Genomic DNA, 27,764 nt, shown 5'->3' on the forward strand with positions numbered 1-27,764 from the left:
CACATCTTACTTTCAAAAAAAAATTTAACGTTTTAAAAGGTGCGGTTCATTATCAGTTCAGTTCCGCCATTATTCATGAAAAGTTAGAAATTCAAAGATTTCCAAAGAAGCTAAACAGAATCGAGTTGAAAATATGCATAGATGTGTGAATGAATATAGGCATTATTATACCTACTTTAGGTAAAAATTCTAAAAGAACACGATATCTCATGCCATATTGAAACGTTACTCAATTATCTTGGAAGTTCGAGACGTTTTTTCTTTTCATACAACTTTTAACAACCGTTAAAGCAAGTTGATACCTTTTGGACTAAGTAACCATCTACAGCAATTTCTTGATATCTGGGGAGCAATATATCAGAATGATGACATTATGTATTTTTCCTGTTCTCTCCTTTGTGGGGTATAGGGCATCCGCATAGTCTCAGGTTTCAATGAAACGGTGTTTCAGTTTCATTACGATCAGACTTGATGCTGTGCAAGAGATAAGCCTACAGCAGCGAGGCAGCACGCTAATGAAAACTCATCGTCTTGGATTACCGGGACTCCAACTCGAGACTGGTGCTCAACCATCTACCACCATAATAAAAGGTATTAAATGCAGTTCAAATCCCCCACCCTCCCGCTCATGAAATAGACAATTTTCTTGGAAGCTTCTCCAAATTCGCCTTAATTAGACCAAATAATAGAAAGTATAATTAAAAGCATTTTATATCGTAGACAATTAATAAACAATATTTAAAATTATTCTCAATTAATAAATAATTGAAAAATCATAATATATAAAAGGCATTCTTACAACTCTACTAGTGTCATTAGCATTAGACAAACTAAACCATACAAAATACGGACTATTCTTTATTTAATACTAATTATCCACAAGATCAGTTTTGGTTTACTCTTCTACGACTCATTCAATAGGGTGGAGGTTGATGAGGCTGGTGAGGGTATTGTTGTCCCATCATGCCCTGATTTGGCATCTGCCTTTGCAGTTGTGCAACTAATGCGGGAGTTTGTTGTTGACCCATTCCTTGATTTTGAGGTTGTCCCATTCCTTGTCCTCCAGATTGCTGTCCCATCCCTGTAAGTTACCATGATGATTCACAATTCAAATTCAATTCCAAACTGAAAAATATTCTCACCTTGCATCATCATTTGCTGCTGTCTTATTCGTTGCTGGAATTGTTGCTGGGTGACACCTGGTTTTCCACTACTTGCCTGCTGCCGTGGGTAAGGCGGTGCCGCTCCTTGGCCTATCATGTTGTTCATTGTAACATTGGGAGTTTGAGTCATATACTGGCCACGATTAGCTTGTATGACCCGTTGCTGGGCGAGAAATTCAGCTGGTGTATTCCTTTGAGGATTCATTTGATTGTATCCAATCATGTTTTGTTGTGATGTCAATTGATTAATTGTCTGTCCACTGTAGCCCGTGAAATTTTGCCCCATTCCTTGGAATTGAGGACCTTGATTTCCCATGCCAACGGCTTGTTGTTGCAGCAAGCCTCCTGCTTGACCCATTACATTTTGAACTATTCCCGGGTTAGGTTGTCCCATCATGCCAGCATTCGAAGTATTATTCATCATTCCGGCTGTTTGGCCCATCAACGATTGGTTGCCTTGAGGGTTTTGGTTCAAGGCAGCTTGTTGTAACTGAGGTTGCTGGTTCATCATCTGGTTCGAGTTTAATCCTTGATTGAGACCTGTTTGATTTATTTGGCCTAAAGCCTGGTTCAGATTGCCCATGTTAGACTGCCCACCGGACATCTGGGCAGGATTTATGCCGCGAAGTGGATTACGCATGTATTGTTGTTGTTGCTGCTGCCTTTGCTGCTGTTGTTGTTGGATATTGAATGCTGGATTATTATTCTGGCCACCGGTCATTATCGGATGCCGTTGGCGTAACATGTTTGATAAAGCTTGTTTCGAGGTGTTCAACGGTGGTCTATCGAATCGATTAACTGCAAACAAACGTGATTGAATGTAAAAACAAGCACAAGAAACGATAAGGGGCAATTGTACAATATAATTTTCAACAAATCAAAAGAAATAATTTTGAAACAACGATTTTGTTGACTTTACGTCCTAAGCTCGAAATTTGAATAAGCTCATAATTTCCAATCAAAATAACGAATGTCAAAATAGTTTGCGATATTTTGTTCATTTTCTTACTTTGCATTCCTTGTTGATTATAATATGGTTGTTGTGGTTGCATTTGTCCATAAGCACCCCACGGTTGTTGGCCTTGATTCATTTGTTGCGCACCCGGCACAAAGCTCATCGGTGTGTTTTGTGCCTGCCCAACCGAGTTCAACACTTGCTGTACATTGCCTTGATTTTGCATTTGTTGCTGTGCCATCAACTGGTTGTTGTTTGGGATCATATTTTGTTGATACTGTTGCATATTGGTGTTCATGGGCATATTCATCTGCATTTGGCCCATCTGATTATTTGGTATTTGTTGAGGCATTTGTGGTTGCTGTTGCGAATTGACAGGTGCCGCGGCTGGGACTGCCGCACCCGGTTTTTTCCTGGGCTTACGATTCCCTTTTCCTCTTCCTCTACCGGAAACAACAGCACTCGGAGATTGATCAACCGATGAAGGGGTATCCGCTTTCATATCATCTTTCTGAAATACAAATACGTGATTGAGTTAATGAAGAAACAAAATGCTCGTTCGAAACTTACAACAGGTTTTTCAGGAAGAGGTTCTAAGTCTTCGGGGGGTAGTGGCAATGATTCGTAGAAATAACTGGTAGGCTTTACTAAACTGTGTGTATGATACTTCAATAGGCGATGGGTTTCTTCGTAAGTTAAAGGTTTTCTTTCCAATTTGACTGCACCGAACCACGCCCAGGATAAAGGTGCTGGGTTCTTATGGCCTTCCAAAATGTCCCAAACACTTACCCGTTGTTTATCCGAGATGCGTAGACCCTGGTGACAAATTATCTATTAAAGAAATATTCAAACGATTTAGATTTGTTTTATTACATCAAAGCCACTCCCTTTATTGTCAACACCACTTGGCTCGCACGAAACAACCTGCAATTCAAAAAACAATATATATATGGGCGCATTTAATGGTTCGATCATTTTAGAAGACTTATATATAGTTATCTGGAAGAAGAAATGATATTCATATATAGTAGTATATGTTGTTGCCAAATGCGACCCCCGGCTATTGAAAAAGTCTTAAATTTGGTGAATCATTCCCGTGAGTTGTCTACATTATTCGAAAATTGCAAGACGACTTTTCCAAATTTAAAATTATAGCGAAGAAGGCATTAGCCTTCTCCACTGAATCTTAATAGCGAATGAAGATGTTTAAGAGGATGATGTACAATAGGTTGCTCTCATTCATCGAACTAACGGGCCGTCCATCAAAATAGCAGTATGAGTTTCACCAAGACCGCCCTACTATGATAGCAAAGGTTGGGGATTTGAATGGAGTTGCGATGACCATCAACGTATGATGACGCTAGATGTTGAGAATGCTTTGAATTCGGCCAAGTGGATTAAATTACAGGCACTTTGGCTAAATTAAATGTTCCTGGCTTGCACCCCATGGATTTATATGGATACATATATGGAGGGTGAATACGACATACCATGCAAATGCACAGAGGATTGGCGACGGATTTAGGATGGCGTCGAGTGAGCCCGTATGCCCCATCGTGGGAATAATCGCTATAGACCTCCTAGCCGTCAATGGAACAAAAAGCTAGATGCAGCTTTGAAGGGGTTAGGACTGAAAAGAAACAAGTACCGCGCTTGCGTTTATTTTAGGGAAGATTCAAGTCTGATTGTAGCCTTTGTCCAGTTGGCTCAGTGGTTAGAGCGTTAAGCTATCTTAGCGGAAGGTCGCGGTTCGAATCACACCGGTGGCAGAGGGATTCGCATCGTGACTGGATGTCAGATACCAGTTGACTCAGCTGTGAATGAGTACCTAAGTCAAAACAGGGTAATTATCACGGGCGAGTTACGTAACGGTCTTGAATAAGTGCTCTAACACGCTTCAAGGCTCTGATCCATTGGATTGTCGCGCCATTTATGTCTACGATTTTCATTTATTTTTGCAAGCACTGCAATGTGTGAATTCAAATTATCTGTTAGCAAGATTTTCAAATTGAAAAAAATTGTTTTTTCTGGTTATACGGTGATAAGGATCCATCAAAGAGAAAACTGTATCTAGCTAGATCAATCTCAATATATCAAGAAAATTTTGGGTGAATTCAGTATGGCAGATTGTAAGCTTGACTCCGGCTAATACGAGCATCTAGCTATCAGCTTATATGGACAAAGGAAATTAATTGTTGGTCATATACCCTATCAAAGGCAGTAGAATGTTTACCGTATTTAACTTAAGTCACACAAAACTTTATATTGTTTTTGTGAATCTCCTTGGTAAGCCGTAAAATAATTCTTCCGGTACCTCAAAGGTACAATCGACATGAAAATTTGATACACCAAATGAAGCGAGAATTAGTTTGATATATATTGATGAAGGTTTGGTATCCGAAAGTGATTCCATACGATATTGCAGTAGGTATATGGTAAAAATTGAAAACGGTGTAAACACTGGTGTAGTAGATGACAGCCAGGCGCAAGATCATCTGGAAAAACAGTAGATATACGCCTTATTTCAGAAAGCCAACCCACGGGATCAACCAATGCTAAAATCCGTGACTTTTGCTCATACCATGCAATACACCTCAGCCAGCAAGCTAGATGGGGAACTACCATTACGAGGAACAAAAAATGAAGATGACAAGCAGCTTGCAATTGTTGGTGTGCAACTATTTAATAAAGATATGAAGATATCCACAAAATACTGTCCGAACCCGTCTGTTGAAAAAGGAGGATTCTGCTCGGCTCTTTAAGCTTAATGGAAGCTCCTCCATTTTAGGAGGTGACTTACGCGAAAAATGGATTCTGGGGATCCAGGTTAACAACTTTATTTGAAGAGTTATGAGCACAAAAGTGCAATTTCCACTGCAGTAACAAGCCTACATACCGACCGACCGACGAAATCCTAAAATCTTATGTATCCGAGCGCCTATTCGGAGTGAAATATTTAGGAACATACTCTGAATTGAAAAAAATGCAGCTGGGGCACCGCAGGCCCAACACTGTTTAATGTAACTTCACAAACAAAAAAGAGATTCTAGCTAAAGTCATCATCAACTGTCAGACGTGCCAAAGAAACAAATTTGAAAGTTATGCAAACGCTTCAAAACAAAGTGCTTAGAACCCTAGAAAACGCTCCCTACTTCATTCGTAATGAAGAACCGTATAGAGATCTGAGAATACAGACGGTTAGTAAAGTTATCAAAGACTATGCAGTTAATCAAAGCCAGTGATTACGTTCATAAGAAAGTAACGGAGTCCAAAAATTAACAGATATCTCAAGTATGACGAGACGACTGAAAAGAGTAAATCCAAATGACTAACATAAAGGACGAATTGCTTGAGGACATAAGCTTTTGAAGAACAACCAATCCATCAGCAAAGCCAACCAAGGCGCTGGGGTTGTGGTCAACCCTATAAATATGAAACTGAAATTTGCAAATGAAGCTGCTCAGTCGTAGCTGGCTAGAGGTGGGTTTAGAGGGTAAAAATTCCACGTTTCAGGTCACGTGAATACTGAGGGTAGTCTTTTAAAGCATTTGAAATCATTAAAACTTGCTTTTTCTACGAGACTAGCACTGACGAAGGGAACAAGTGGTTCCCATGAAATCTGTACGAAGCGAATGAGATTTTGTATCGTCTAGTGAACTATATTTCTGCGTATTTTGCATTTAGATAGTTATTTTGAATTAGTGTTTACTGGTGCGTTATTTATCATGGTTTGCAGTCGTCTGAAGAGTGTGGTTGACTCAACTGAATAAATCACCAAAAAAGTTGTTAGACAGGAAACCGTACAATAATACAACCGGGGAATAGTCGTCCTATTATTCACATTGCAGTGCAGGGAAGCTTCTGGAGCTTACATGTTCCTTCATTTTGGAACGATACAAACGGGTGGAGAAGTAGTACATGACTCACAATGACACCGGCTAAGGAAATTTAAATGAGCCAAGTGGTCAATGATGGCAAATATTGTCCAGGATCTTTATTAAGGGAGGGTGTTAATAAACGTATCTGTATATTAGTTCTGGTCCAAGGGTGGTATATGTCCCAGGGCGAAACGTGGATTGGTACCCACGATGGAGCATAAAACCTGGGAAACGCCTGCTGAACCAACACCAACAGCTCTACTACCAAACCCTATCTCCACCTCCACGTGGTGATCGCTGGGTGCTCTTTCTTAACGAACAGCTGCAGATGGAGAAGGATGAAGACGAGTCTCCCGCGCCTAAAAACGGGACAAATTGTACCAACTGATCCTCAAGGTTGCGGGTTGGGTAGGGCTGACAACCCTACACGGAAAACCGACGTTACGAAGCCACAACAGGAGCCTCGGACTGGATGGATAACACAACGAGGAACCCGGCAATGACAAAGAAATAACGATTTGCGCATTTTCTCATGGAACGTGCCCTCCCTGTACAGAGATGAAGCTGCCAAGCAGTTTGCCGAGACCCTGTCCCCATGTAGGGCTGATGTAACAGCGTTGCAGGAGATGCGATGGACAGGGACCGGTTTCCTGGAGAAGAGCCGCTACACCATATATTATAGCGGCCATCCAGTAAACCATGTGCTCGGAGTAGGTTTCTTAGTCAGCCAAAAAAATTAAATCTACTATTATCGGCTTTGAAAACATAAGCGAACGGCTATGCACTCTGCGCTTGCGAGGCAAGTTTAGAAATATAAGCCTCATTAATGTTCACGCCCCTACAAAGTAGACTGCAGAGTCGGAGAAAGGTACCTTCTACCAGGCAGTAAAACGAACCCTCGAAGCCTGTCCCAGGTATGATATTAAAATCATACTTGGGGATTTTAACAGCCAAATAGGGAAGTGGTCCGTATTCAGGCGATACTTTGGCTCTCATCGCTTTCATCAAAATACAAATGATAACGGACTCTGGATTATTAAATTAGCAGTGTCACAACAAATTGGTTGTTGAAAAACCCTGGTTTGCGCGGAAAGCGGTCCACAAACATAGTTTGGCCTCTCCAGACGGGACCACTTTCAACCAAATTGACCATGTGTTGATCGAACGCCGCCACCTGTCAGCTTTGATGAATGTTAGAACATATAGGGGGGCCAATATAAACTCGGATCACTATCTCGTTGGGATGGTGCTCCGAGCTTGAATAGTAACACCGCCCAGAATCCCCTCGGACAATCAGGTGAGAGTTAACACTGAAGCCATCCACAACACAGCTCTCCGCAACACCTATAAGGGCGAAATGGATGCCGCAATAACCGCAGTCAACAGAGAGTCTGGAGATGAAGCATCAACAAATGATCTTCACAATCACCTGAAGAACGTTATCATGGATACCGCCACAAACATACTTGGCCCCAGCCGCAAAAAAGTCGGAACGGCTGGTTTGACGATGAATGTAAGCTGGCAACGGAACGGAAGATTGCCACATACCGAGTAATGTTGCATTCTCAAAGGACGCGGGCACGCGCGGAGATTTTTCACGAACCCCGTCGAGCGGAGACGCGACTTCACAGACGGAAAAAGGAAGCCTGGGAGAACCAGCAGGTCTGTGAACTCGAAAAGTACAGATAGCAACCACACCAGGTGCGCAAGTTTTATCAACAAGTCAGCAGGATGAAGCCTTACACACCTCGATGTTCATCCTGTCGAGACAAAGAGGGAAATCTGATTTCCGACAGAATGGGCATATTTGAGCGATGGGTTGAGTGCTTTGATGAATTACTGAACAACCAGAACCTCGGTGAGTTGGAAGTCCCGCCAACTGAAGACGACGGACAAACACTGCCACCACCAAGTATAGAAGAAACAGTCCGCGCAATTCATAGGCTTAAACATCATAAGTCCCCAGGGGCCGATGAAATTACAGCCGAATTGGTGAAATATGGAGGCGACCAATTACACCAAGTGGTTCATCAACTTGTGCTTAAGGTATGGGGCAGCGAATGAATGCCTGACGATTGGCAAAGAAGCATTATTTGCCTCATACATAAAAAGGGAGATATCACACAGTGCAGCAATTATATAGGTATCACGTTGCTGAGTACCATCTATAAGATATTCTCCGCTATCTTACTAGACCGGATAGCCCCATACGCTCAGAACATCATTGGCCCAGATAGAGGCTTCCCTCCAGGCAAATCAGCAACAGATCAGATTTTCTCTCTGCGGCAAGCGATGGAAAAACTGTTGGAATATGGACATCAGTTGCACCATCTTTTCATCATTAAAGCCGTCTATGATAGCATTTCAGCTCACAAAAACTGTTCCGCCCGAAACGTCTCACCATAGGGTCAAAGCTCTTACTGTACAAGACTATGATTTTACTAGTCCTCATGGGTTCGTCGGAGACCTGGGTTCTTAGCAAAAAAAATTCTTGGCCGCGTTCGAGAGGCCCCTTACATGAGGATGGACGAATCCGTAGTCTACATAACGACGAAATCTATGAGTGAGCGGGTCATTTAATCCGTATGGATGAGGATGATCCAGCCCGGAAAGTCTATAAGGGCAATATCTATGGTAGAAAAAGAAGCCTAAGATGGAGCGATGGTGTAGGTCAGGACGGCAGACAGCTTATAGGGATATCGAATTGGTGGACACCGGCGCAAAACCGGGGTGTCTGGAGTTCCTTATTAAGGCAGGCCTAGACCGGATACCGGTTGTTGCGCCGTTGATGATGATGACATTAGTTGTAGATTATTCCATCATCACATTTTGTTTATGTTGCATTTCATTTAGTATCTTTCTGAATTGGCATTTCTTTCAACAAAAACAAAATAAAGTGTCGACAAGAAAGCTATATAATCATTTGAGAAAAACGGTTTGGAGACAAACCAGATTGATTAAAGATCGAAATGATTATGAAGCGAAAGAAGTTCTATATAAGCCCCGCATCTAATTAGGAGTGCATGATGTATTGAGTTTTTTTTATGGTCAGTACGTACATATATATTCGCTTCTCCCGAGATTTCTGGCGTTAAAGCATTCATGCAAATGGTTTAATTGTTCGCGTTACCATTTTCACTTCATATTCAATACACGTATCACGACGGAAAATACAAAGATGAAAGCAATTAACGTCTGCGACATTTCTTATTCATAATTCTACGCGACTAAAAAATGTTAAAGTGAGAGTGAAATTACTCGAATTCAGTTCCATATTTTTGCCAGCTGCCATTTTGGTTACTATAGTTCATTGTAGTTTTTTACCGTCAACCAATTGTTAGTGATAACAATTTATTCATATAATTATAAATTAGACGTCGTTATGATGTCGAATAGGTATACCATTAAGTATCGTTCATTTAAAGAAGGATTATTCAGATGGAATTCTATCTTTAAGTTCATTAAAACCGTTATCTGATAGTATTATAATTAACCAAGTATTTTCTTCATACGCACCTCAGTCGTTTGTTTTGATAACTGCAATAACTGCCTAATGAATTTTATAGAAGCGTTATTCTTATCACCAATCTCCTTCTTCAGCTTCTTCATGAGATTTATATATAATTTCTTATTTTCATCGCGTTCCGACTGGCTGTCAGTTATTAACGTGGAATGTATTAAAGTTGCTAACATATCCAGCACAGTTGTAAACAATTCACTACAAAAAAAGCGAATTTATTGTCTAATTTATAGCATGAAAAACTAATTCTCACCAATTTGTAGTTAAATCAATTATTCCTTGGCACACTAGTTGTGTTAGTAAAATCGCCCAATCTGTTGTAGATGTTCCGTTCTTTTGTATTGCTTCAAACATTCCGCCCACAAGCGAGAATCTCAGTTGAAGGGCATCTAACATCTCTTCTCGACCTCTTGGATCTTCAATGCCGCCAACATTCTCAAACTAGAAAGAACATAATTAAAAAGTAGTAGTAGTATTTGCTACGAGAACGAAGTTCATAATGGAATTCAAAAGAAATTGGGAAATGAATATAATGTATCAAATTATTTTGAAAAGAATGAATCAACGCGATTTTAAACGTATTTTATTTAACAGCGTTTTGTAATGAACTGACTCTCCCAACGTTAATCAAAATAATCATTAATCAACAACGTTTCCTTTGAATGTAATAAGTCAATTGATTCGGAAAATAATGCTCTACTGTTTTCCCATTAAATAAATACTTTAAATCTACTAAAGAAAATGCTAAAATCTATTTACTTCACTTAATGATTGCAGAAACAGCGACAGTTGAGAATAAAGCGATGTGAGCAATCCTTCCTTTTGCTCATCTTGACCCTTCAGGCAAGTCAGCACTAGCCCCAAAAATGGGTGGTTATTCAGAGGAACTTTCTTCTTGTTATTTCCGTTGGTCTTCTCCTTTTCATCCGAATTCTCCTTCGACTTTGTAAAGAAGTTTGTACTTTCAAGAACTTGACCAGCAACTCGTAAAATCCGACCTTGAACGGCGCTTGGCAGTCGAGATACTAAAGGGGCTACTAACCATATGGACGGTTTCGGCTTAGCATTTTTCGAATCGTCTTCATCAATTTGGAATACATCTATGGCAGCCCTAGCGACCATGTCCAGCCAATTCGACCTCTCGGTTTGATTATTCGCTGTTTGCTTATACATTAATTGTAGATCTAAATATGAAATTCTTAAAGACCATTGCTCCAAATTTTCCAGTATGCGCACAATTATCGACTTTTGATCCAGATCGGCGATAATATTGTACTCATTTTCTGAGTAGCAAATCATATGTAATAGATTTTGCACTTGCTTTGAGGTAAGCATATTATCTATTAACATTCCACACAAAGTATCGGCTGTTTGGAGGCATCGTTCAAGAACCCACTCTTGCGAGCAAATTTGCTTCAGCACATGTTGTGCAAAATCCGATAGGGATGAAATGTGTTCGTTTTGGGCCACGTTATGTTGTTGTAGGTCCAGCATCATGTCGTCCCTATCATTGAGAGTATTCAAGTCGCTCGTACCCAAAATGTGACTCAGGTCAACAGGCCGATCCATATTTTTTGGTGTGCTTCCAGGGTGAACTGGTGTATTTAAGCCGCTCCTCTTTCCGTTGCCAAATGATGTCACCGAGGGCTTTTGCGCTGTCGTATCTCGCACAACCAGAATCCCTTTCAAAACAGTCATCACGGCTTCTACTCTTAAATTCTTATGTGCGGCAACTAACAGATGTCGATCGCAACTAAGTTTGATTCCACAACCAGGCCCTGTTGCGGTTATAGGATTTGGCGATGTACTTACTGAATAAAGTCCAGGCTGTGGTATTTCGATAGTCTTAAAAAGTTTCAATAAAACATGGCATGATAGCCGTGCACCGGCTTCTACATCGGGCGTGATTTCTCTTCCGCCATATGTATTTCCCAAAGCTGGAAGAGCTATTTTCAGTACAAAATCAGTCAAGCACATACAGTGTCGGGCTACTAGAATACATGTAAATACTGCCAATGAGTTATGTATGTTCAGATTCTGGATATCTATTTGACCTACTAGGTCGTGATAGAAGTGATCTTTGTTCGAACCGCATAGTGCTGCTAGGGCAACAATCCACTCGGCACTTAATGAGTTGCAACAGGCAGTCAATTCAGCACAGGATATGGCTATGTCGTTCAGGCGATCATTGTCGGTTTCTCTACACACTGCAACGATTGCATTACACACGAAACTATACCGATTGTTTGGAGATTCCTTCAAAAGTCTTCCCCATGCAGGTTCAATCTTTCCACCTCTCTTCGGTGAATTTAACATATCTACTAAAAAGTCTGGATCGTAAGTATAATCTACAGATTTCGGCTCTGTTGAGAAATTCAGAGCTTCTTTTAACTTAGGATATAACGCATGGAACGTTTCCACTGTTTGTGTCACCTTAAGAACAGCGCAATTAGAATAAAGTTCAGACAAATATGCCAGAATACATCGTTCAGCGGAACTACAGTCAGTTGGGTCTGCTACATGTTTCACAACTCTGCATAGGCCCTCGAATATGGAAGACACTTGATCAGGATACAATAATAAGCAGCTGTTATAACGTCTTAGGATGCCAATTATATAAAGACTGAGAGTGGTCGTATAGCTCTTCACAAGCGTCGATTTTCTGATCATCAGTTGGTTTTCTACCTCAGGCAATTCTTTTAGTATTTGAATACACATATCATTCAGTCCATAAATATTTAACGCCATTTCCATCAAATCAAACAAGAAAGCTACGTGTTCTTGAACTGGTAGATAATTACTGTTGCCAAGTGCAAATGCATTGAGCATTTCCTGAACTTGCACAGCACATTGCCAAGTGACCACATGTTGATCGAAGTACGGCATATTTTGACATTTGTTCGTTGTAGCCTCAAAATTGAATTCACTCCGTGAATGTTTCTTAACTTTACCGCCTTCCGCAACGTCAATGCTGAATTTTTTCGAAAACAATTTACAAATTTCCTTGGACATTTTTTTCACGGCGTGTTTCTTTTCATCTCTTTCTTTACCAACGCCAAACAGAAGAATATATCGTTGGTTACAGTCATGCTGGGACAATGGGTCATCTTGCGACAAAGGAAAATGTTTTGTGTAAATGTAATGTCTTGAGATTGGAGGATCACTCGACCCAGTATTTCCCATCGAGTTGTGACCGACATGATCAGGATCTTTGGGGCTATCTGGGGCATCCATCCCACTATGCTGTCCCTTCTCTTTGATATGCTGAAGTATTTTATCCAAGTCGTCGTCCACGTTTGAATCATCGAATTCCTCCATATTTTGTCTGAACTCCATCCCTGTTCCAAATGCATCATCATCTAATCCTTGGTTGGGAGGCGATGGTTTATTTGACACAGGCCCAGTTTCTGTAATGCCCGACCCGGATTGCTTGTTTATTGAACTTTCCATTAGAAGATCTCCTCTGGAAATGAGGGTGCGTAAGTAAGCGTCATGAGAGAATACATCGTGTCGGATAAGCTCGCTGAATAGGTGAACTAGATTAGTGAACTGGGCGCGATTTTGAGGAGAACTGTTTTCTTCTAAAATGGGCGCGTCATGATCAAGGAAGTCCATAAGAATCGGTTGAAAAACCGGAACTCCACCAACAAGTCCTATTCCTGAGCTCACTGATTCTTTATCATCCCCGTTAGCGGTGTTGTTCGCGTTGTACAAGTCATTATCTGCTGTTGTCACTTCAGTTTGTCTTTTATCAAGCAGCCAGGCGACAGCCATAGCTCGGTGCTCGCCCCATCTTTGCCAGGAAACTGCCCATTCACACAGTATCTTTACAGTTGGGGCGTCCTGTTTAGAATCATATTCGCTTTTCATTTCTTTTGATTCTCCATTTGTTGTTGGTTCCTGCTTTACTACATTGAATGGGGTGAATATTTTTGCATACAAAGTCTCCATTGAATTGCTCGAGTCCATTCTGTCAAATGAATGGTTATCAAGGGCCTCTAGAATCGTTAAAACTTTGGAATATGAATTTGTATTTGCTTTTTGCCACTTTTCAGCGCACCATCTATTTTCAGCATGTTGAGAACGAATACGAATGTTTTCTTCGGATTGTTGCAATTGTCGTCGAATTTCATTATTCACTTCTACGCTGTTTCGGCTCGGCAAAGGTAGGGCTGATGGCGGTATAAGTAAATGATCTAGTGGACTGCCAACCAAGGAAGAAGTCGATCGGGCTTCACCTATCCAGCACCATACTAAAGCTGTTGGGCATTCAATTGTTATTATTTGCAAAATCGAGCTAAGCTGCATAATTATGTCCCGGTGATGTGGACAACTCATATATTCCGTCAGAATTGAGTCATAAGGATCTGTGGAAATTCGCGCACGTTTATCCTTCTCTATTAATTGCTCCAAAGTTGTTGGCATTCCGACAGCTGATTTATTATCTAGTTTGTTGGGTTCCGTCTTAATATCTACAAACTGGGATGAGTTTTGTGCCGTTGACGAGCTAGAAGATGCTTGACCTTCAGCAGCATGAATCATATTTGACAATTTTTTAGCAACAATATAAGCCAATTTTCTGGAAAGTCGTTCAGATTGAACGAAATCTTGCATGTACTGTAATGTGAAAGGTAAAACTAATTTTAACAGTCCATCATCTGCAGGTTGTGCTCGAGTTTTGTCCAACAATTCCAAAATCCAATAGAGGAACTCCTGACGATCTAAAAGCGTCTCCTCATACATATATTTGCTCAACTGTGTGCAATAATTCCACTGCTTTAAAGCATTTTTAGCGTCATCTTGATTAGTTGGGGTCGTCCCGGAAAAGCCTCCGCACGATGAATTTGCTGGACTGTGTAGTGATGCTGGGCTGGTCATTGGAGGAGGGATCGTCGATGGATAATTGGCTGAAGCGGCTGCAGGCTGATTTGAGGATTTTTCTTGAGCTGGACCTAGAAACGATAAATATATTGAAGTTGTCTTTACATTATTACATATTATAGTTTGGAACATAAAGCTAGAATTCTTTCAATTGGCCATTACTGCCATCATTATCACTTATTACGATAGAATTGGGATTATTATCATATTGGTACTTGAATATGTGCTTATTGTATAAAGTTGAGGATATGCAAGAATTTTAGACCTGACTACGAAAGCAGTCATAAGTTGCATCTTCATGTGGATACAATTGCTGGCAACTCGGAAAGGTGTATTGCTGTTGCAATGGTATACTGATAAAACTTCTGGTAAATCACCCTGTATATTCCGACTGAAATAGAAAACATGGATATATGCGAAAGTCGACGAGATACCTATGTAGTACATTACAATGTATCTAATTATACCAGTACTTTATTTATAACTTATTCTAACCTTTTTTTTTTTTTAATATACAATTAATTACTATTCCTTAAAATTTTAATAAATTGCGGATGTTTTGTCTGTTCTTCTCTATCTTCCTTTGGCTCTTTCTTTCTTAGAAGTCAAAGCCAATCAACTCTTCCCAGAGCTTTCACAAGTACATGCGTTCGTCATGCAAATTGCTCGTCCACCACACCACTCACCCTCGGTTGGAATCAAACGCTTTAACCGGGCCAGAGAGACTCTCTTGGGTGTGTAACCTATAACGGGGCGTGTCGGCCTCGCTCGACGATCTCAAAGGTACCCTCGTAAGGTGGCCGCAGTGGCTCCCGAGAGACGTCGTCCTAATTAGGACATCCGTGCTAGAGTCGTGATATCGTTTTTTGCGTGATTGGCGGTTGGTGGCAGCTTCAGCTTTTAGGAATTAATCGCCAATTACGGGCCAGCTCCTCAATTGCTCGCGCCGCTAACTTCTGAATCCAATTCTGATTCGAGATTTTTCGATTTTTCCGTGTAGAGTTGCGCTGAAAATGCAGCGAGACTTTGACAGCACGAATTGAGAAGACCATGCGGACGCGGAATAGTAAATGTGATCGCAACTTCAAGCGAAGTTTGTTTTCTCGTGCAGTGCAAGGTATGGGAAAATGCGAAACCCAATTTTTGCAATAAAAATGAAATATATTTTTCAAGCGTTTCACAAAATGCCACGAACACACACTTTTAATAGTGATAGGTGTAACTAAGTTAAAAATGCGTCCGTGCAGGTCCAGGTGCTTCGACAAAAACGGATTTTTCACCGTTGGCTTTCTTCTCTTGTGGCGAGTTCGAATATGCCACGGAGAACGCCGGCGATGGCATCTGTCCATCGCGTGCTAACCCTGTTGCGTCACAAGCTTTCGCACTGCCACCTTGAGCAAATGCAATAATCCGGTAGAATTAAGGGTCGACCCAAGAAGACTATACACAAGAGATTCAACTACCAGCACATTCTTTAGAATTTTATGGAGACGGAAACGAGAGTTTCGCAAGAAAAATTCCACGCATCTTTCGGATGCATTCGTTTCCTGCTGGGATGAGATAAAGAGACACACACAAGAACACCATCTAGGCGACATTAACACACTAATACATTAAATGCATGGGTCTCGGGCCACTTACCTACCTCGTCTCTACCCGATTGATGCACATTGAGATTCGGTGTCCCTTTGCCGCTCAAGTTGCTCCTTCTGTGCAGTCTTCTTGAGTCGACCTAATGTCGAGTACAGGGTTGCTGGGGAGCCTCAGGTTCTCCCTGTATACCAGCTCCGCGGGACTTACAGCCAATTGCTCGCGATTGGGTGTCCCGTGACCAAGTAAAATGAGTAGCAGGACTTGCGACCAAGAAGGGTCGGGGCATTTTAGCCGCTTTCAGCATCCTGTGCTATCTTTCAAGTATCCCATTGGACGGTACACTGTTGTCTTATGGCGTTTGAAACCAAGAAATTTGCTTAACTACAAGAGAAAAAAGGGGTCGAAATTCATTTTCTGGTCAGTGATTATAACCGCAAGCTCATCGAAGTGTGATTGTGAGGTAATACTGAAAACGTACGAGTCTCATGAAGGGCCAATTAAGTTGAGATGCATTGTGTGGTAGCGCTTGGTGGACCGAGGAAAGACGCCTATTTCTTTACTCACATGCTTTGTAGTTTCGCACTTCCGACATGCGGTACACTGTCTGTCCCAAGAAATAATGTCCATGACCATAGGCACCCAAAAATATTATGCGTTTACTAACCGAATCGGTGTCCGGATGCACTAGATCCTGAAAGGCATGAAATTTTTGCTTACGCAAATCCGCCGGAATATATGGTTTTGATTTAATCTTGAGAATCTGAAAAGCTGAGTCGTCCTTTTGCGCTCTGTGATTAGCGGAAAATCGACGGTTATGATATGGCAGAGACTACGCGCGGTATTGATGTTGCGGTATTTCTGAAGAAGTGTGCCAGTACGTAGGATGGACTATGGAAAGAGTGATGACCTAAAGGGGAGGTTATGGGGTCAGTGAGCGAACTGTTGTGCAGATCAACTGGCAATCCACATTAGCACAGGAAATCTGCGCCTAAGATGGGAGTATTGATATCCGCTATAATGAACGCCGAGAAAACGCCCGTCGAAGTTCTAGACTCATATTTACCTGTCTGTAGTCATATCTGCGGATCGACGAGGAATTTGCTGCCGCGAGATTTAACAATTGCGGTATTAGGCGATGATTCCGGGATGCGGCAAAAACTGAGACTTCAGCGCCTGTATCAAGTACCAATACCAACTGCTGTACAAAACCAGATTGAGGCGGGGAACACAATGTCTTGCGCCAATCGCTTACGTTCTCCTTTACTTTCGCTTTTCCACGCTCTAATTCGATCAATTCCAAATTAACGAGTTTACTTGATAGACGATTCCGGATCCACAAGTTTTTCTGATAGCCGGAAAGGCAATTCCTTGCCGCCAGGAGAGCACACAACAACAGTTTGATCCCCGATTTTATTGTGAAATCACATCAAAACCAAATAAAGTCCAAACTTGCGACTCCCCGGGTCAGTTCACTAATTATATTTTATTTTTACGTCATTCTGAACTTTCTGATTTTTTAATATACAATTAATCACTATTTCTAAAATTTTAATTAATTTGTGTTAAGTTAAAGCTCTAGGCTATTGTTTCGGAAGGTTATGGTTCGTATCTCGTTGGTGGCAAAGAGATTTGCATCGTAACTGGATGTCGGATACCAGTCGACTCAGTTGTGAATGACTGCTTGGGTTAAATCACCATTGTACCCTAAATGGAACAATGGCGTCAACCATACCTATGCACTATCATTGCCGGTTCGCTGGTGTCCATTTATTGAAGCCCTCCACGTCCTCCAGCAAATACAACATGAAGGACTTCACCGATAACTATAAGAGCAATATATTCATTATGAAAGTCGAGTCTTGGGCTCACTCATAATCAACAACAGAGGAAAAATCGAATTTGACATATACCGCAAAATCAACATTCACGCAGAATACCATCCCAGCAACATCACACGACGCAATTCTCAATTGTATGCTAACCGCACCGTTATTAGAGGAACGCTAGAATAACGAGAGACGCCATCTTATTGAAACTACGGCAAAAAAAAACCGTTTCAACAGGAAGACGATTAAAGGAATAATCCGTGAATTGACAAAAGTGGAAATAAACAATCTGACGATATTTTTCACACAAGCAGGACCATAAAAAAAAGACGTGTAGCTATCATCCATTCCCAAATCAGCTAACAGGTCAAAAATCTCTCAAGGAAACGCGACATTGAAGTGACATCTACTAGCAGACACTATCAACTTAAGATACGATTAGGAAGCGTCAAGGACACCAAGGATGACAACGTGAAAACCAGAATCTATCAGACAACCTGCACCAATTGAGAAAAATTGTATGTAGGGCAAACCAGAAGACTAATAACGACGAGATTCAACGAACATATAAGGGAAGCAAATCTGCCTTCATCCAGATCGAGCAGGCGGCACGAGATTTTGGGCTGCACATGAATGAAGGCAAGACAAAGTATATGGTGGCAACGTCAGCACCGAAAACCAACCACCCGACAACATCAAACCGCACTGGTCAAACGGGAAGAATAAAGATAGAAGAATACAACTTTGAGACCGTTGATAATTTCTCCTATCTAGGGTCGAAAATCACAACCGACAACGGCTACGATGATGACATCCGCGCACGATTGTTGTCAGCCAACAGAGCCTATTTCAGCTTACAAAAACTGTTCCGCTTGGAACGATTGACCATAGGGCCAAAGCTCTTACTATACAAGGCTATGATCTTGCCAGTCCTCATGTATTCCTCGGAAACGTGGGTTCTTAGCAAGAAAAATTGCGAACTCTTGGCCGCGTTCGAGAGAAGAATCCTCCGAAGAATTTTTGATCCCCTACATGAGGATGGACGATTCCGTAGCCTACATAACGACGAAATCTATGAGCGATACCTTGACCTTCAGGTTGTGGATAAAATCCGGCTCAATAGATTACGGTGGGCGGGTCACTTAATCCGTATGGATGAGGATGATCCAGCCCGGAAAGTCTACAAGGGCAATATCCATGGTAGAAAAAGAAGAAGAGGCAGAGCCTGCCTAAGATGGAGCGATGGCGTGGGTCAGGATGCCAGACAGCTATTAGGGATATCGAATTTGTGGACCTCGACGCAAAACCGAGATGTCTGGCGTTCCTTATTATGGCTGGCCTAGACCGGATACCGGTTGTTGCGCCGTTGAAGAAGATCATGATGAAATCTGGCGAAAGAGAAAAACAGACCAACACATTTTCTCAAATCATTAGTAGCCAGACACATCACCGAGGAGAAGCAAACACGCAAGATAACTTAAGGGTAATTAACGAGGTTAATAACTTCCGTAAATATGATGCATTAGAAAGTTTTATTATCCCCAACATACCTGAAGATAAAAGGATTAACGGCGATCTAGGAAACATGAAACAGTTGGCTTTTTGGATTAATAACCAGATGTAGATTTAGGTATTTAAAGGACAAACTGGTGGATAAGCAGGAGCTTATAGCGACTCGGGAAATAATAATTCTTATTCGGCATTTCAGGGAAAATTTAGTCTTTTCTTTCTGGTTGTTTTTTACTGGTCGTGTTGTGCTTTTCAGGTGTCTTTGGATAACTTCAGCTATTATCTTTGTGACAGCGAGCTATCAGCTGCCCCACTTTAAGACTCATGCTCTTCTCCCAGATTTTAACGATCACCCCCTTCTACTATTCCTTATGAAATCTCAAATGGCAAGGGGTTCTGGGCGACGGCCAAGCCTACGGCTTTACTCTTTTTGAGTCCGTTGACAGTCAACATGATTTCACTTTTATTTGGATTATTGCATGTTACGGTGATCAGCCATTTCATCTACGAGAGGTGGTAGTTTAGCAGAAAGTTCTGTGATTGAACATAGTCCCGCCAATGATGAGGACGCGGAACTGCAGAAGTTCTCAAACCTCTCATCGTTGTTGTTACAGTCCTCAAGGTCGATCACATGTGCGAGCGAGGTATTTCCAAGCCCATCTTGGAATTCAGATCACTCGTCATAATCGCATTAAATTGTTCATAGAAAGTTCTCTTTTACTTCTGTATCGAAAATCTCTTTGCATAGTATAGTTTATCAAGATTTTTATTATTTTGGGTCGGAGTATTGTAGCCACCATCCTGTCCCAGTTTATGCTAGAGTGCCTTGCAGATATAAATAGCATTAATCCGACGAGAGCTTTCCAAAATACAAAAATACAATGCTCTGTTAGGCAGTCCCACCATCTTACTTAATTTAATGCCAGGATATGCAGCCTGCGCCGTTCGGATTAGCGCTTAGGTTAGAGAAAGGGAGGGAGCATTGATCTCGCTATCGAAGACCATATGCACGTTTCAAAACAATTTTAGTCCGTTGACGAAAACAAAAGGTAGTAGTTGATAGATAAACCAATCTACCTTTAAGTGGTTACCGTTTTTCTCTCCCCATTCCTTCTAGATGTGGTTTATGACAATTAGGGAATAATTTGAGTATTTTGCAATTCACAGGCGATTCACTGCTCCAGTGCACGAAGCACGAATTAATTTTACCCCATTTACACTTTCAGACGCCTAGCTGCTACACGGCCATTCAGGTCATAATGAATCTTCCCTCCTCCTCCCTCAAGTCCAACAGAAGTGCATCCTGTCACCGATATTTTCTCTCATTATTGGCAAAGGGTTCAAACATCAGCAAAAGGCAACAACTCCCATCTTTGGCTGTAGCACGTAGTGATACACATTATCCCAAAATGATCGATGAGTAAGTCGTCTTAAAAACCCGCGATGCAGAACAGTGAAGGAATGTTGGCTTCACGAAAGGTCCTGGGAAGTGTTAGAATATAGCCTCAGAAATAACCAACGGTGATATATGTTAAATTCACCATTGTCCATTCAAATCAAGGTTGAAAAAGTTAAGGGGAAATTTAACTTCAATCTAAACTCGTTGTGCGTTTAACTGATTGGAGTTATCTGATTTATTCCGATTTTTCGAAGAATTCATATAGAACAAAGAAACTTATTTTGTGCGGGCCTGTAATCTAACACTGAGCACAGGTTCTCCAGGTGAGTACTCGAAGCGAATTCATATTTCGGGTGATAAAATCGTCGTACTTAACTGAAAATTTTGATGGTGATATCGGTGTACACCACCTGACTAACAACGTGGTCGTGAATGTATAGAATATAGAAGTTTCCAATCAAAATGTCAATAAAAGTTATGAAAAAGCTTGACTCCCAGACAGGCAGGTGCAAAAAAGACTTGCAGTGGGTCTAAGAAAATATTGATCACGACTGAGCCCAGGTTATTTTCACATATGATTCGTCTTTTTGGCTATCCATCTCAGTGAAATTTCTATGATCGAAAAAAGATGAAGGATTTCTTCAACGCACACGAAAAAATTCTGCGTAGGTCCATTTTTACTGATGCTTCTCGACATAAACCACCAAGCATATGTAATGTTTGTTGGGAAGGAATTTCCAGCCCACAATCCACAATAAATTACTAATTTATAAACAGATTCTAGAATGGCCAACCACTGGTCAAAATCGTTACAATTGTGACCACTCTATTTGTGGGTAGTGGAATGTAAAGATCAATGTAAACGATGCAGTGAAATATGCAATGCTTTACACCAGGAGAGAGTGCTTAGATTTAGCCACATTCGCTTTAAAAATAGTCATCAACATCTTGGCATAAGCTGAGATAAAAGTAAGCAAATGGTCTACCCATTATATACTGGCTATAAATATATTTTTTTGGACGAATTATCAAGTGGCGTTCGGTTGGTTCTCGAGTGTAAATGAATAGGTTTCAAGCTCACACTTCGAAATGGAATACTTGCGTAGTCAGTCAGGTCTCTAATATCATCTTCACCCTTTTTACTGCAAAATCCCAGCACTTCACACCAACCAGTTGGTGATTGGGAAATCGCTTTTACAACTCCAGAGACCCTAAGGAAACAGTTACTCGTACTTATATTTGGCTAACACAAATGCAACAAAGACTTTCTCTATGGATTTAACGATTATCATCTTATGACAAAAAGATCAACTTACTTATCACCCAATCAACCGCGACCAGTAAATTTCGCAGAAACGGAGTGCGAGCAAGGCCGTCTAATTGTTTTTCATTTGCTACCATAATCAAAGTTAAGAGTAGAGAATTCACGTTAGGGTAGGCTCATCTCAAGCAATAGTTCCAGTTAACGATTAGCTTCATGCCTTGACTATGAGACCTTACTACTACGACTTGGTAGACGATTGAGAGTGAAAAGCAGTTCATGATTCTGCTGAAAACCCATCTTATGATTCGTCCCATCGTGGAGGGAGTTCACTGTATCATATTATATTGAAGACAGGGACTCGTTCAATCCCTTCTCAACTGAGAATATTGGATTCTGAACCCACGCAAAGTAATTAGATATGTGCTGCGACGTTGCATAACGTTAATTAGGTTCAAGGCCACGATCATGGAGCAGACCCTGGAGCTTTTATCTGCAATACGCTCTTACCTTACATATCTATTTATACACATTTCGCAGTGGACTTAGCTTGATATTATTAAATTTATGTGGCTCTGGGTCAAGGCCAAATTGCTTTCAAAGGATATGCAGAAGATTTTGTTCGTTCTTTCACCGCATACTTAATAATTTATTCTACTTCATATGGATAAAAACAACTAACATATATACTCTTAAGTGCTTAACTGTACCAGCTAAAATTCCACCCCTGATAAGGTGGGTAGTGTGTAGCTTAACAACGTTCTTAGTAAGCATAGCTAGTCGTCTCCATAGCTTTTACCGTGAGTCCGTGACGGAGGCAGTAACAGTGGATTATCTGGAGAGTAGCATTCAGGCGGGCACATGTTTCCGCAAATTTCCAATAAACATTACGAATAAATCGTCTGGAATGCTTGCGCAACTGCCTTTGTGTCACCTAGGGGCGATGATTAACAGCGAATCGATTCCATCGAACTTGCCCCGTCACAAATCGGCGCGTATGTAACAAAATTGAAGGCACTTTCGATGATCATGACGAATCTAAGGTATATGTCTTTTCCGATGTGGCCATCTCAATTTTTACCGAGTGCTACCTACATGGATTTGTTTTAGACTGGTCTGTCCAAAGCTTTTTGCGTCTGCGTATAGTTTCCCTGGTTGGTATTTCTTCATCACTTTCTGTGTACCAACCGCTCTGTAAACGTAGATTACCTAACTGTTGGCTACGTTCTTTAACAAGGATCCGCTTCAATTTCGAGGTTTCGAGTTTATGCACTTCTTTAGAGCCTCTTTGAACCGACCCCACTAATCAGCTCAATCAACGTAGTCAGTGCTTGGATGAAAAGGGCCTTTATCGTTCACATCTGTTTTGCCAAATCGAAATATAGCCTCATACTCGGCAATGTATCTAACATAAAGTGCTTCCCAGGAATCGTTACTCGACGCTGAATTCTATTTTTTCTTTCATCCAAATGTCGACATCAAGAGATTTCACCGGAATGTTGATGACCTCGCATCTAATCGCATTAAAGTAAATGGGAGTCATTATTTGAGAATCTGTATTTCGGTCTCTACCAGATACTCTAATAGTCTCGACCTTCTCGTGTTGATGTTAGAATTTTCCCAACAGATATGATGAGCGTTAAAATCGCATCTTGCGATTACTTCCATGCCTATACTCTTGCAATATTGAATACTTCTAATAAGTTGATCTAGAAAATGCGTCTTCGTCGTAGGGAAGGAAGGTTTTTTGAAACCAGCATGTAGAAGTGAGCAGCACTTTCATTGGTAGACAACGATTTCCCCACTAACCACACATGGTTCTTGTATGAGGTACATAACATTCTTGCAACAATTGAGCTGACGATTGATTAGTGCATGGGTCGCTTTACAATGCTGCAAAATTGTTTGGGAAATATTGCACCTCATCTACGCTTCCGATGAAGATGCCGTGGGCTGTACGTTACCTTCATTGGCATTAGGAGCCGACGCTTGTAGTGTGACGATCTCTACCCGTAATAGAGCCAGCTCCCGAGTCTTCCTAATATCCGGTTCAGTAACGCCTATCGGCTTTCTATCCTGCTCGTGTTTAGCACCATCGAGGTGGATATGTTGGGAAAATGATTTCGGGTTTGCATATGATACTAAATGGGATTCTTCGCTACTCAATGCCGAACAAAGCAATAGAAAGTGCATATTACCTTAAAGCGGCTTTCTTCCCAGTGCGCACTGCATGTGAAACGCCAAACCAGAGTATCCCTTTTTTGCATGAAAGTTCAATTCATTCATTATTTAATTCTTGCTGTTGCCGTAGATCTTATGCTACTCTAGTGGTAAAAAATATTTCCTAAAATCGGCTGCCGAATATGTTGGTGATATAACATCATTTGTACGCTTAAGCGAATGGAAGATGACGTTTGATACATTACGTTTCATTATTGCTTTCAAGGTGATGTGACGGAAGGAGATTGATTCCAAAACAAAAAAAAAACGAGGCTACTCAAAGAAGAGCTGCTGGCGAAGGGTATCGACATTCGCAACCAAGCCAATAATTTGGATGAAGGAGACTGTTTTAAGTATTTTGGTTAAGTTGTTAGTTGACATTTTTAGATGTTCTTCTTCTTATAACTCGCAAGATATGTAATGCTTTCCCCTTGAGAAGCAAAAGAAAGAATATTCTAAAGAGTTGTTGTTTTCCCCATAGTTCAAAACTACACCCAAATGATATTTGCATTGTCGTTGTTTCGTATTTAGTTTTTCGTTTGAAATGTTCGCTGAAGTTTTATTTAATTTTCTGTTTGTTCTAAAACGAGCTCCTCCGTAAAGTTCCGTTTCCCCTTAGCCTTTATTGGCTGCACCCATACAAGGTCTAACTCATAAATTTTAAAGAAAATTACGAGAATTGTCGCCTTCGCTCGAGTCAATTTTACCGGCGGTTTGTTACGCCACGGCACTTCACTCAAGTTCATTTTTGATTACTGTTGTAAAGATGTGTCTCGCGAAAGGAAATACACCACGGGAACTTCTGCACCCATAACTGCCGTGACAATAAAGATGCCACCGTTTTAGAGCTGTTTGTCGCAACGCTCGATAAAATATGAGGGCGGATTACAATACGTTCGAAATCCAACACATGAAATGGGCGGACGGATAGTCGAGCGGTGCGATCGCATCGAATTCCATCGTATGCTGGCAGCACCACACAGATTTGCAGACAGGGCCGCAATATGTACCAGCTCATCCACGTTTATCGCAATACAACAAAAAAACTAACTTCACTGGAGAACGCGGCGTCGTATACCCGGAGCTTAGCAACACGACGCGTAACAATGTACGACCACTTTAGTATGCTCAATTTTCTGGTGGGCACAGACGCGGAAGTCTCGGTCCTCCCCGTCTCCAAACCCAACAAATTGTTTCTGTAGCAGTTGAAATTTCGGGCGAAGACGCCTCTCTCGCAACTTTTCCACGATCGGTGCAACCCCATAACGAGCGCGGATATCCTCATTTCGGATGTGATCTAAACGTGTGACGCCACTAGTCCAAGGTAAGATCTTCTTCTCCATTACCGCAAGACGCCGTTCATTGTCTTTTATAGTTGGCCAACACTCAGAACCATAGAGAGCGCCAGGATGGACAACATTGCGGTAAACTTTCAATTTGAGACGTTCGTTGATACGTCGATTACAAAGAACACCAGTTGTGGAACGCCACTTCATCTAAGTTGCGTTATTGCGTGAAGCAATTTCATAACGCAGTTATCCATTGGCTGATAGCGTTGACCCGAGGTATTTAAATCGCTCAGTTCTGGGCAGATCACTGCCGCTGGCAGTGATTGTGCCTGTAAATCATATTCGCCTAGTTCAGATCTAAGCCGGCCGAAGTGGAATCAATTTCTTCTACAATTTCGGGAACTACCAAGCACTGCCAGTAGTTCCTCTATGCACCGCATGGATTAATGGTATCCAAGCAGACAACGCCTGCTATTGCGTGCTCAACAGGACTAATGTATGTACAACTTACTACCTTGGGCCTTGTAGTACCTGAATTCATATTTGCTACTACTCTGTGAGTGCATAGACCAAGCAGCTATAAGGGGCGGTCGCTTTCCAATACAAATTGAGGAAACAATCTTTTTAATTTACTGTTGGTTATGATTTATTCTATCCCTTGACTTTGAAGACCAATTGGACCGAAATCAAGCTTTTTGCTCGACTGTATTGCATTGCAAAATGAACATGTAAGGAAATGTAAACGCCCTAAATAAAACTTTTGCTATTATGAATACATGTCTTCCTATAGACCGTGGCTCAAGCTTTAATTTGCAGATGATAAGAAATATCTCGAGTTAGCAGCTATTTAAATCAAGAGGAAATTGAAAACGACCCTGAAACAACTGAAGGAATTCCTGCCTTTATGATTTATAATACGATTCAGAACTTACCGTGATGATAGTACTCCTGGAGTTTGGGAATTAAATCTTTCATGAATTTGATTAACGTGCCCGTCCACTCCGTTGCAGGATCGGGCATTTGCCTCTTTTTAATTTTCGCTTCCGACACCGCCACGGTGTACGCCGAGCTCAGTTTGATGAACCAGGCCGCGCGCTGCATGCTCACTTGATTCTCACAGAGCATAACGAAGATTTCTTCCTTTTTGTTAAAACTCGGTGCCTTCTTCGCAAGGCTCTGCAATGGCTTATTGCCTGCTAAATCCTTGAACCATGCGTCCAGAGTCACCTTCGTACGCGGTGAAACGGGCCAGAAGTTGTCTTTCGGATTGATTTGTTGCTTTTTTCTGCCACTGTCTGGTAATGTCATCAATTCTTCTTTCTTGGCAAGTATCGAGTTGAAAAATGCTCCGACTCTGGCTGCAGTAATGTTGGAGTTATGGGCCGTGCCGAACTCATCAGATAGTTGCGGCATTGTTGCAAATCCATGCTTCACATTCATCGATGTCAATTCGTCCTCCTTCTGTTTCGCTTCTTGCGGGTAGACATCGGGAGGCCCAAGCCGAGGCTTTTTCAGGGGCCGTTTTTCTTGAAATATCGCCAACATTTTGCGAAATAATTTATCACGAACGGTTCACATACAGCTATGAAACCTTTGCGTTATTTTCTACTACAGTCCATTCACTTTTACTAGTAATATTTCACTAAATTAACAAAAGACACCCCCGCGCCTAGATAGTAGACGTCTTCTCCATATTGACTGAGATCTGTCAAACAGGACAAATGTCAAGTTAGCCATTGTTTGGGTCGTTTACGAATCTGTAAATTCGATCTGCACAACTGCATAAGTCTCCACAAGTCAGAGCGGAAGTGATGATTCTCGCCCAGAATGGCCGTTATTTACCTTCAATGATAGTTCTATTAATATAAATAGCAGCATTACATACATTTCAATCAGTTTCGAAATATGATATTTTGCCTGTTTATTCAAAAGTATCTAAACATTAAAAGTCAGCTTCATCTGTTGTCTATTTTGCGGGGAGTAGTTCACAGTACTTTTACTGTAAGTTGTATATGTACTTTTTGGTTCTTTAGTTAATCTTAAGCCGTAGCTGTGTTTGTCCGGCAGACTTTATATAAAACAAATATTTCCCCTTTTTCTTCAGAATTTGTCTTGTTCAGGGTCAGCTCCTTTCGGTCGTAGGCTTGATCGAATATTAATTGAGAAATTTTCCATTCACCGTGTAGTGTATCAAACTATCGCTATATCGGTCAGTCTTTGGATGTCCAGGTCAATCTTAGCTAGCGAGTTGTAATCAACGCAGTTGATAT

General features: G+C 41.2%; 1 protein-coding gene across 1 annotated transcript; it reads right to left on the minus strand.

The window, feature by feature from the left end:
- Window positions 1–845: 845 nt before the first annotated feature.
- On the minus strand, window positions 846–27,186 carry LOC119648089 (mediator of RNA polymerase II transcription subunit 12). The gene is made up of 9 exons (XM_038049581.1): window positions 26,427–27,186; window positions 10,276–14,468; window positions 9,770–9,957; window positions 9,513–9,714; window positions 2,992–3,042; window positions 2,689–2,934; window positions 2,173–2,629; window positions 1,143–1,961; window positions 846–1,081 (listed from the first exon to the last, which is right to left on the minus strand). Exons 1-9 carry the CDS (start codon window positions 27,037–27,039, stop codon window positions 915–917), a joined length of 6,936 nt encoding a protein of 2,311 aa, XP_037905509.1. The 5' UTR covers window positions 27,040–27,186; the 3' UTR covers window positions 846–914.
- Window positions 27,187–27,764: the final 578 nt, after the last annotated feature.

Source organism: Hermetia illucens, chromosome 2, assembly GCF_905115235.1.
Source record: "Hermetia illucens chromosome 2, iHerIll2.2.curated.20191125, whole genome shotgun sequence".
NCBI lineage: Eukaryota > Metazoa > Arthropoda > Insecta > Diptera > Stratiomyidae > Hermetia > Hermetia illucens.